Genomic DNA, 12463 nt, shown 5'->3' on the forward strand with positions numbered 1-12463 from the left:
ACCGTCAATTTGCTCATCGTTATTCCAGCGGCCCACCATCGGCTCCCGCCGCTTTTCCGACGGTGGTCCGCCATCGGACCGCTGGTTTTAAATAAGTGTCTGCTGGCGGCCCGCGGTCAGTCCACATGTCATTTTTAAATATTATATTAGCCTTTACAATTGTATCCAATATAAATATGTCCAATAATGAAATCAAGTACAAAATACTTAATCATTATAACATTTATTTATAATACTGCATAACGAACATACATTAAACACTTAATGAAATGTTTCAAAAACACATACGTTAACAAATATAACAAAATAAATATAAAATACATATAAAATACATACAAATATAATATAACAACATACATACAACAGTTACATTTTACAGTAGTTTTATAAGTAATGTTAATGGTTTAAATATGAACTAATATGAACAATACCTGTACAGCATATTTTATGTACAGCATTTACTAAAGCATTAATAAAATCAGTCATGCTTGTTAACATTAGTTAATACATTGCGAGTTAACATGAATAAACAATTAACAACTTTTTACCATTTACCAACATTAGCAAAGATGAATAAATACTGTAATAAATGTATTGTTTATTATGTTAGTAAATACATTAACGAATACATACAACCTTATTGTAAAGAGGTAGCCATTCAACAATGAGTTTTCTATAATAAAGACAAATTTTGAGACTTCTCATTATAAAAATAAACTATTAAAAAAAATTGTATTGTTTATATTTTAACATTATTATAATTATTTATTATAATATTATATTAAATTATAACATTCTTATGACATTTAACGTTATTATAAATAACATAAGAATAAATTACATTGCGAATAAATATTAACATATTACAATAAATCTAAACGTGCATTATTATTACAAAATCAAACTGTAAAACATCTGGAGGTTATTAATAACTACACTGGGGCAGCACAGTGGCTCAGACTGTCACCTCACAGCAAAAAGGTTGCTGGTATGAGTCCCGGCTGGGTCCGCTGGCATTTCTGTGTGGAGTTTGCATGTTCTCCCTGTTTTGGTGTGGGTTTCCACCACAGTCCAAACACTTGTGCTATAGGTGAATTTGAACATAGTGTAGAAGTGTCTGTCAATACGAGAGTGTATGGGTGTTTCACAGTGCTGGGTTGCAGCTGGAAGGCTATGTAAAACATATGCCAAAGTAATATCCAGTTCCTTACGCTGTGGCGACCCCTGATATTAAGCTGAAGGAAAATGCAGGTTCTTTTGTCTGCCCCCTCATGATTAGCAGATCCTAATAAAAATGTCTTTGAGGCTCCCTTCCGCTGTCTCTCTTGTAGCAGGCTTCTTTCTTATCCTGAAATAACAGAATCATCAGTCATTATTTTTGTCCATCATCAGTAACTAGGTCATTATGGACATTAATGTTTGTATTTTTTATTGTCTTTTTATTGGACATCAAGACTGCATTGATTTGATCGATAACATTAATTTACAGTTTAAAAGTAAAACTGAAATATTTTTACAGTTTAAAATAATGATTTTTAATTTCAATACATTGTAAATGGTCTATTTGAGTATTAATAGACTGTCTGCTTAATATCTGTTGATTCTGCTCCTTCAACAGACATTAACTGACCCTAACCCTTAATTTACCAAGTACATGTCAACTTACACCAACCCTAACCGCAACCCAAACAGTCTACTTATAATCTAATGAGAATTAGATGGCATGTAGATGCAATGCAGCTTAAATTCAACAAACAGACCATCAAAATAAATGTGACCATATATTTTATTAATGTGAGGTCAAAGCTGATTTGTTAGCATCATTACTTTAGTGTCAGATGATCCTTCAGAAATCATTCTAATAGGCTAATTTGTTTGATGCAGTTGATATTAATATTAACATTAATAAAAGTAATCATTGGGAACACTTTTAAGTGAAACTATAATATTACTTACCTTGAATGAAGTCTGGCAAGGAAAAACAAAGTGGTAGAGTGAGTAGAGGACGATCCAAAATCTAGAAAGAAGTAATAAAAAATATATATATTACTAACACATTTTAAGAAATGGATACTTGTATTAAACAAGGGTGCATAAAACTGATCAGAAGAGAGTTAAGATTTCTGATTCAAATACTTTTCAATTTAAACTTTCTATTCAACAATGAATCCTGAAATAACAAAACATGATAAAAATAATAAATCTTGCTTGATCAGCAGCAAATTATGAATACAATATTACATTTTGGACTGGAGCACTGACGCTGTAAATTCAGCTTTGAGAAAAGCAATGTAAAAAATTGTTTAAAACCACTCACTTATGTTTGGATGTCAAAACTAAAATAACTGCAATCAAGACATGTATCAGATGCATGATAATGTAGGGATTTCTTATAAAAATGCACATAAATCTATTTAACAGTTAATTATAGTCTTACCTGTGTTTCCTCCAGCTCTGTGATTAGCTCCCTTCATCTTGGCTCTTTTCTTCTGTTGTAGGGGTAATTTTGTCAATCCTGAAACCACAGAGCACTTTTTAAAATTAATATTAGTTTACATTACTGTGAAATATCAAAGTAACACATATGTACTAACTTTAACATTTTAATTCGCTCTTGTCGACAGTACAGTGCTTATTTTAGGCTTAATAAAGTAGACTACCTCCAATAAAACATTGTCAAACCTCTCATCTACACATAAAATGTAATTAAAAGCCAACACTTTTATAAACAATAGCTAGCCTAATGCTAACGTTACCTCTGCTAAAACTCTAACGGACTTTTTCCAAAGACACAACAGTCTCTATAAAAAACATGTTCAACAGAAATATGTCAATTACCAGTAAGAAAAGTGTCAGAAACAGTTATATGTAACATTTGCGTGATTTTAGCGACTAAACTTACCTGAAATTAGTGAAAACTGCCGCATGAGAGAAGTGCTGTTGACGGTCAGGTGTCGTGTCGTTGCTCCGTTTCCATGACAACGCTCTCTGCTGCAGTGCTTGAATGGGGCTCGGTAATGGACACTTTAAAGTCACGCAGCATTTACATAAACATTTAAACAATTCATAAACATATTAAATAATGACATTTAATATTAAATCTTGATTTTTAAACTTAATTTTGTTTTGTTTTAATAATAACCTGTTATATTTAAAACCTCTTGTAGTTTTATTTACTAAACTTTGCTTTTATTAATAACTATATTTTTATTTATGCCTCATTTGTTTAAAATGTAAAAAGTGTTAAACAAAAGTACTTATATCAGGTACAGAACAGCCAACATCATTAAAAACATCACCGGGTGGGCCATCGGTTAGCCACTGGTGTCCAGACGGCGGTCCACCCACGGTAACTGGTGGCATGCCACCCAAAAAAACGCCGGTGGGCCGACATAACTTTTAGAATGGGCGGCTTGCCGCTGGTAAGCCGACGGCGGTCCGCCCATATCAAGCCGCTGAATTTGTGCCGACCAAAAAACGCAGACGGTCCGCCAACTCGATTGTTTGCTGGGTATGTGTTTGTGATTTTTTTAAATGACAAACACCCATAGGACAAATAAACAGACAGTGCACATTAAATTGAAACATATTTATTTAACGAACAACAGTCCAATTCACAATAAGACCAGAAACATGCATTAAATGGACAGTTCAGCCAAAAATGAATATTTAATAAACACTCAAAACAAATAGAAATGTATATATATATATATATATATATATATATATATATATATATATATATATATATATATATATATATATTAGATTTTTTTTTCCTCAACAAAATGTATTCTGCGCTAGACCTTGTGCTATACGTCCAAAATAGGTCAGATTTGAACGTTAAATTCACGTCCAAAAGTGGTCATAGTCCGACGTCAATATGTCAACCAGATTTGCACGTCGAACTGACGTGCAGATATGGTCACGGACGGACCGACGCAAAATATACGTGATCTGCACGTCCGCACAACGTCTAGTGTTTGGTGGGAAGCCATCATCCGTCTGCATTAATAAGCGGTATGCATTACCATCGTTAATAAAATTCGTAATAGCGAAACTGCGTATTGTTATTACTATTAAAACGTAGCCTATATTACTGCCTTAGGTCAGTAACTTAGGCAGTAATGCAAAGTAATAATAAATGCGAATAAATAGCCTAAATGAAAGAAACAAGAGACCAAAATCAGTCACCAGGTCTAGTGCCCCCCTATGGATTTAAAGTGCCCCCTCAGTTTTGACTTCCTGGCGCCGGGCCTGGTAAGATGTGAACTGTGGTGATACCACACATGGCTGCACAATGTGCACACAGTGAGGCCTTTCCTCTGTAAAACCGCCAAGTCTTCCGCCCCCGCTCTCTATTCTGCCACACAAGCCCAGAAAGCCACAGTGTGTCACAACCCTACGCATAATACACTCATGGGGTTATTTCCTTTTCTCTAGGTCTCTTTCTCCTCTACTTACCTTTCATTTGCTCTTTTGAGATATCTTTGAACAAATTTGAGCAAGCGGGCATACCTGAACAGCATAGCTGGGTTTCCATCACCTTGTGTTAATGTGCATTTTTAAAGGATCGCATGAGAAAAGAGTGATAGGAATGCCAAATTCAAATAAAAATTCATTTATTCACTGAAATGTTTTTACACTGCAGGTGCTTTTGGAAATAGTTCATGTGAAATAACGGGAGATGGAAACACATTTGCTGAATAAACTGTAATGTCGCAAACAAAACAGTGATGTATCTTTGATATTTTGTAAACATCTGATAATGATTCTCTGTTATAAATTATAAATAATTATATTTGAACCAGTTTTTAATTGCTTTATGTTAGTATGGAAATGCGGCTAGTGTAGGGGAGTAACACATTATGGTTATAATTATACAATTACTATAATTATTCATAGAATTAAATTCTTTTATAAAATAAATACAACAATAGCTTTGCTTCAATCTATGCTAATTTGAAATCCAACAATCCAGTCGTTCCTAAATTAACATTTGTAACTGTCATGACATCAACATTGAAGAAAACTATAGCTTGGAAGATGGAAAATGCATGATTTAAAATATTAGATATTGATACCACTGGGCTGGATAGAGACTTGTGAGGATAGGGTCTTTTCAGTACTTGTTTTGGCCTGTTTTTAATTGCTGTTTGATTGGAGTTTGGACTAATCTGACCAAGACAGTTCCCATTGTACCACCGAAGTGTTTACGAAACCTTCAAAATGTGAAACTATTGGGTGCATAATGCATAATAGGGTTGAGCCCCTATTATGCTTTAAAAATGGTCATATTTTGGTTTTGGGGTCTCCAACAACAGTCTGATATGCATGCAAGGTCAAAAAACACTTTCATTGTCTTATAATATGCATTTATTTTCACCTAATTATCCCAACGACTCCCATATGATTCGTTCAACTATTTATTTTTTTTCTCAAACCCCTCTTTAGCGCAATGCTAATCTGCCCTGATTGGTCCGATGATCCAGTCTGTTGCGATTGGTCAACTGCGTTGAGCGTGAGACAGAGAGAATCGCCTGCTACAGCTTATCAACAATTTTGAAGTAATTAGAGTGCAGAGTGTATGTGTGAGCCCAGGAACAGCTGACGGTGGCCATAGCAACAACAAACAGCAGTGGATTGCGAGCTCACAAACGCATTTAAATTTGTAAACAAAGCTGCACGAGTTGTGTATTCAGTTGTGTGGGGAGCTCTGAGCGCAACAAATGGGTGGGGCTTGAGTTCTGTATCGACATCACACCGACACGACTAAAGACCCATTACAGCGGCGATTCATTCAACCATATGAGTTGATTCTTATATAGATTAATCAATAGTTTTAAACATGGTGCACTTTCAGATTTAAGCCTTAGCTTGATATTTCACTTCACTTAGAGCTGTTACACACTAAATGGATAGTTAATCAAAACCCCATAATAGGGTCTCTTTAAATGGTATTTAAAAAGCATAGAGGTTCCACAAACCAAAAATTAAGCTTTATAGCTGCACCCATTGCCATCAAAACTGCATATTAATCAAATCAACCACTCTTAAAATAATTAAACTTTTATATGTACAATACACCTAATAAAACAAACAATTGAATTGAAAAAGGTTAGATTTTTCTGTCATCCCTAATTTGATTGTTTTACAGATAATGCTTTGTGGGATTGTAGTTCATTTCCTCAAAATTTTTTGTCTTTGTCTGACATTAATATATTTAAGTTTGTAGTTTCATGAATATCCTTGTAGCTGGATGGTTTGGTTCATGGCTTGTAAAATTTTAACAATGACTAATGAATTGGAAAAGCATTTCTAGACCTAGCTTCTTTTTTCTCCCGTTCATGAGTACAAAGAGAGTACCATCTTTAACAAAAGTCTTTGTCAGAATGTTCAAGTAAAGTGGGTGTTCATCATACAAACTGATGTATCTGGAAAAGATCTTTCTCTGATTCATAACAGTGATATTGCAAGTGCAAATGCAGAAAGACAGAGTTGGAGACTCTAATCATTATCAGATCATAACATTAATAAATTCTTGAAAGTTGAGTGGAAAAACTCATATTTGTAGAGTTTGACACAAATGTGATATAGCAAGTAATAAATCAGGAAATAATCATTAATATTACTTGTGAAAGGAGTAATGAGAATTAAATGGTATTTCTGATAAACAGCCCTAATGTTGTCCCATGCATTCATCTGCTAGTGATGCATCTGATAATGATTCTCCTTTACGAATAATAAATAGTTAGATTTGAACCATTATTTGATAAGATCTCTTTTGCACAATGAAGAAACATCATAATGGTTTCTTGTCCACTAAGACCTTTTCACTAGGACGTTTGTCTTTTATTTGCAGTGCTTCTTCTTTGGACACTGAAACCGTGCCAGACCTTAAACAGCCATAATAGCAACCTTACTTTCCCTGAAATGTAGTGGCGTATATGTGGGCTGCATGCATAAACAGCAGTTATTGATCTGCATCGCTCAGGGAAATAACGAGGGTTACATTATGATACAAGGCCTAAATCCACAGAGTGTCTCACCTCAAACAAGCGTGCGTCCAAAAGCCACAGCGCTTCCCCCGGCAAGCACATAGGAAGATGTAGAATCCAACTAAAAGCCACTGACTAAGTATTATGTCCCATTAACAAGCCAGTGAGGATATTGACACACGCTAAACAAAAACAAATAATTGACACATTAATGGACAGGAAACACTCCAGTATATATGAACACCAGCCACAGGCCAAAACAAGCAATTAACCCCTATGGGCAAACTCACTGCTTTGCCAAATTAGTTTAAATGCAACAGCCCAACACTTTAAAACGAAACAGCAAGATAAAAAGGAGACATGGTGTCAGACTTTTCCCTCCCCAACTTTTCTGCTGCAGATTCCTGGCCTGTGTCCATTCTTGAAGGGTTTTGTGCATTTGCACTGCAGTAAAGGGGGTCCTGGGGAAAAGCAGGCCCTAAAATCTTGCTGGTCTCAAATGGAGCATAAGTAGGAAAATGCTGATGCTGTCTATAGAAGTCCTGTTGTGCAATTTAATATTGTTACAATATACTGCTTTGTATAACTAAATCTAAAAAACTGTGTGTGTGCGTTTTCAGTGACTGCTTTTGTAAATCAAATCAGTTTTAATTATTTTAAGTTTTCTTTATTCATAGAGTTACTGGTGTAAACTACTTAAGTTTTTTTTTTTTTTTTGGCATCTTCACACTACAGGAACTGGGAACCGTTTGATTATAGGAACTTCTTCTGCAGAAACTAAAATGTGTCCAACTTCAGAGCAACCCAGCACAATAGGAATTACCTGTGATTTAAATGTACACAGCGTTATAAAGTATTAGAAGATATATACATACAGAAAGCTAAAGCAGCACCTATTGCATTTGTCTTTGGCGTTGTGTTAATTTCTCAGCCTCAGTGATATATACAGTATCACTACAAATTGTTGGTTATTTGGTCACGTTTATACTTGTATGTTCCATCTGTGTTACCTCAAAAACAAGTGACACAAAACAAAAACACAGCTTTGATCTGTTTCAGTTTTTGATTTTATTGAATGGAATGTCGTTGTTGCTGATGTTGGCTAATATCAAAGGTACTGATGAAGGGGCAGTTGCAACCACAAAAAATGGTCCAAGGGGAATTGGTATCTATAAGTACCCAGTGCAAAAGTAAGCTGGTGCTCCAGACTGTTTTTATTATATTTAGGACTGTTTGCAGAGACTGTAGATTAATGGTAATAATGTCTAGTTTCTAGCCTTGACAGATTGTTTTACTTCAGAAACCTCAAAGTATGATCAAGAGCTATGGCCAGACACAATCTTCAGATATTTTATTGCTATTTCTGTGCAAAATTTCATTAATAATCTTTATGCAAAATTGTTTTGAGAGTATAGTAACTAAAAAACGTAATACATGAAATAAAAATTCCTTAAATTCCCTAACCCTTTCAGTTGAGGTTTACAATGCAAGTCCAGTTAGATCTACTTGTTTGGTAAACAAAGCAAGTCTCTCATATGTCTACTAAAAGACAGAAACTTAAAAAACTGTATTGTAAGTAAACCATACAACAATTTGCATGTTAATTTATAATATTACTGAAAAATTTAATACATAATTACAAATTTACTTACATTTACATAAGGAAATAAACAAATTCAATGATGGGCTAAAAATCTACAGATTTCTGCATGTGCAGATACTATCTGCAGGACTTAAGGTATTAATTCTGTTTTGACAAATATATATATAAGTTGAAGTCAGAATTATTGGCCCCCGTTTGATATTCTTTTTTTAATATTTCTCAAATGATGCAGCAAGGAAATTTTTACAGTATGTCTAATAATATTTTTCTGTCTGGAGAAAGTCTTATTTGTTTTATTTTGGCTAGAATAAAAGCAGTTTTTAACTTTCTAAAAAAACATTTTAAGGTCTAAATTATTAGCCCTTTTAAGCAAATATTTTTTTCGATATTCTACAGAACAAACCATCGTTATAAAATAACTTGCCTAATTACCGTAACCTGTAGTTAACCTAATTAACCTAGTTAAGCCTTTAAATGTCACTTTGAATAGAAGTGTCTTGAAAAATTTTTAGTTAAATATTATTTACAGTCATCACAGCAAAGATAAAATAAATCAGTTATTAGGGATAAGTTATTAAAACTACTATGTTAAAAAATGTGTAGAAAAAAAATCTTCCCTCCCTTAAACAGAAATTAGGGGAAAAAATTAACAGGGGGGCTAATAATCCTCTATTTTTGGGTATCAAGGTGCCAGGAGCCATTGACTTGCATTTTTTTAGATCAGCAAAGACCATGTTATCAGCTAAAAAATGTCTTTAATGTTCTTCTGAAGAAACATCTTGGATGGCCTGAGGGATTTACAGCTAATTTAAATAGTAAAAATACAGCCACAAACCCTAAAGTCTCAGCTACAATGAAATGATCAGACATTTTCTTTTAAAACCAGTGAATGAAACAGAAAAATACATATGTACACTGGAATCATCAACAAAAATACATATTTTCAAGAGTATCCCATAATACTGACACAACTATTCTCAGTTCCTATTACCCACCATGTAAAACCACAGAGTGTGTTTGACCCAGTTATAGTTCATTAAAAAAGCTTAGCGTGACAAAATATCTGTTTCAGAGAGGCTGCTGAATAACTTTTTTGACAGCTTTACTGAATTGTTTTTACAGTTATGCGCCAAGACCTTTGAACATATTGCTTGAGGAAATGTACATTGTCATATGAAGATAAAGTGACAAAACTTCATCATCAGCAGTTCAGCACAACCCGAGACTAGCAGCTTGGCTTCTGGGCATCAATTAACTCAAGTTATGATGTAGCAATGCTGTGCTCTGGGAACAAATCCGAATTATTTGATTTAATCAGCTGCTACAACCATATTTTTATGCAGTGGCGTATGTAATCGGCGTTCACCTCTCTTTGACTTCACAAAACCTATTTTCAGTGGCTGTGTCAATATTGTGTTAAACAGTAATTTTCCTCTCAATGGAGGCGTCTTTGGCAAGACCCGCAACCTTTGTATTTGAGTCCAAAGGGGAGATGGCAGTTTGTGCTTCTCACCCCATATCCTTGTTTGCACCTGCCTACCCAGGGAGCCTTTGCTCTTCCTGGTCATTGAAGGTTCAAGGGAAATCAGTGGAATCAAAGGTCATTGTCTCCTGGCAGACCGAATGTTTCTCTTTGTGACCGTCACATGCTGAGGCCAAAGTCTCTTTGTTTTTGCCTCTGCCCTCTGGTCTCTGGGATCACTGTTTGAACCATTATCCATTTCTAGAGTCGTACAGAGGAAATGAATGTGTTATTTAAACCCATGATTATACAGTACCTGGACATACTTGCTTGCCTTTGATTTTGCTGTGATAAAAAGGGTTTTTAGTGCTGGTTTATTATTCTATAAATATACACAAATTAAGTACAACTGTGGTTCTGCAAATGTGAGGGTTTTTCATAGATCTTATTTTATTTTATTGAAACTAATAATGAAATTATATACTGTCTTACAGTTTTGATAATGTACTATGTACACATTTTGACAAAATATATGAAGTAAATTATACGATAGTCATATAATAATTATAAGCCCCCCTGTTTATTTTTTGTCCCCAATTTCTGTATAACGGAGAGATTTTTTTCAACACATTTCTAAATATAAAAGTTTTAATAACTAATTTTTAATAACTTGATTATCTTTGCTTTGATGACAGTAAATAATATTTGACTAGATATTTTTAAAGACACTTTTATACAGCTTAAAGTGACTTTTAACAGCTAAACTAGGTTAGGGCAGGTTAGGATAATTAGGCAAGTTATTGTATAACGATGGTTTGTTCTGTAGACTATCGAAAAAATATAAAGGGGCTAATCATTTTGTCCTTAAAATGGTGTTTAAAAAATTAAAAACAACTTTTATTTTAGCCAAAATAAAGCAAATAAGACTTTCTCCAGAAGAAAAAAATATTATCAGACATACTGTGAAAATGACCTTGCTGTTAAACATCATTTGGAAAACATTTAAAAAAGAAAAATAATTCAAAGGGCGGTAATCATTCTGACTTCAACTGTGTGTGTGTGTGTATATATATATATATATATATATATATATATATATATATATATATATATATATATATATATATATATATATATATATATATAATACACCCCATTTTGAAAATTATTTAATTTTTTCACTGAATAAAGGCAATGTATTTTGGTGCATTTAAACAAAATAGTTTTATTAAACATTTATTCGTTCATTCATTTTCTTTTCGGCTTAGTTCCTTTATTAATCTGGGGTTGCCACAGCAGAATGAACCGCCCACTTGGTTATGATTATTAAACATATATTTATTAAAATAATATTTTAGTCACCAAACATAATTAAAAATTTAAGAATATTGCAATTAAATTCAAGCAAAACATTGCAAAAGGAATTACAACCTACAAAATTTCAACTAATTTTTTTTTTTTATATATTTTTCCTCGTTTTAAAATTTGTATAAATTTTTTTTCTATAACATAAATTTGGGTATGCTAGTTTTAGGACTGTTATCATAAGTTATTTTGTTGGATAAGCTGCAGATTTGGCTTCATTACCAACTAATCTGTATATGCACAATGTATATGCACAAATATAATATTGTTTACCTTCCTATTAAAATATGAATTTACAAGACAGAGATTTGTGAGGAGTGTACTTATATATGCTAAGCACTGTGTTATTATATGACTACTTTATAATAAGACTACCAGTATTATTTCTAATCTGCATATACAGTAGCCTCGCATTCACAACCACCCCATACACAAAGACATTATACAAAATTTAAACTACTCTTTATCCAAATTTAGACAAATCCTTGTAAAGGCGAAAAGTGTAAACATTACACATGAGCAAAAGGTTTCATCAAAGATTGTCACAGACTAGTGAAACATGTGACTGTCTTGGGAGGGACACAGTGTTTAAGGAGGGGCAGCTGGGATGTTAACATCTCTTTGTATGCAAGAGAAAGCTGTGAAAAACTTGATGGCTGATACTATGTCCCATCAGGATATAGCCCATCTGTAACCCCAGCGGGGCATGTTTACTCCAGCCAGAACTGTTGACTGGTCATATGGGGTCCCAAGAGGTGTGAACTTGGTGTAAAAAACAAGACTTCTTAAGGAAGAGAAAGGCTGAACTAAGCAGGATGTGCTTTTAAAAGTTTTTTTTTTTTTTTTGCATTCATTTATCCACAGGGAAGATAGAATCTAGCTCCAGGCAAGAAAAATGGGAAAGAGAAGCCTCATATAAAAGACATCCACACATAAGTGTACTGTTTAGGCTACAGTATATAGCATCTGAGAGTCATGTGTGAACCTCTTGCTTACATGTGATCAGTTCATACAAGTCATGATCTGAGTTGAAGC

The 12463-nt window shown here is 33.7% G+C and overlaps 1 protein-coding gene and 1 long non-coding RNA gene across 3 annotated transcripts in view; one reads left to right on the forward strand and one right to left on the reverse strand.

The window, feature by feature from the left end:
- LOC147833704 (uncharacterized) overlaps nt 1-12463 on the forward strand; it is a 175741-nt gene that overhangs the window by 96343 nt on the left and 66935 nt on the right. The window lies entirely within an intron of this gene.
- Nucleotides 749-10322, reverse strand: LOC137496202 (uncharacterized). Its single transcript, XM_087283416.1, has 5 exons — nt 10222-10322; nt 2903-3024; nt 2438-2515; nt 1957-2017; nt 749-1348 (listed from the first exon to the last, which is right to left on the reverse strand). The coding sequence occupies exons 1-5, from the start codon at nt 10320-10322 to the stop codon at nt 1276-1278; spliced, it is 435 nt and encodes a 144-aa protein (XP_087139542.1). The 3' UTR covers nt 749-1275.

Source organism: Danio rerio, chromosome 15 (assembly GCF_052040795.2).
Source record: "Danio rerio strain M-AB ecotype USA chromosome 15, GRCz13ab, whole genome shotgun sequence".
Lineage (NCBI taxonomy): Eukaryota > Metazoa > Chordata > Actinopteri > Cypriniformes > Danionidae > Danio > Danio rerio.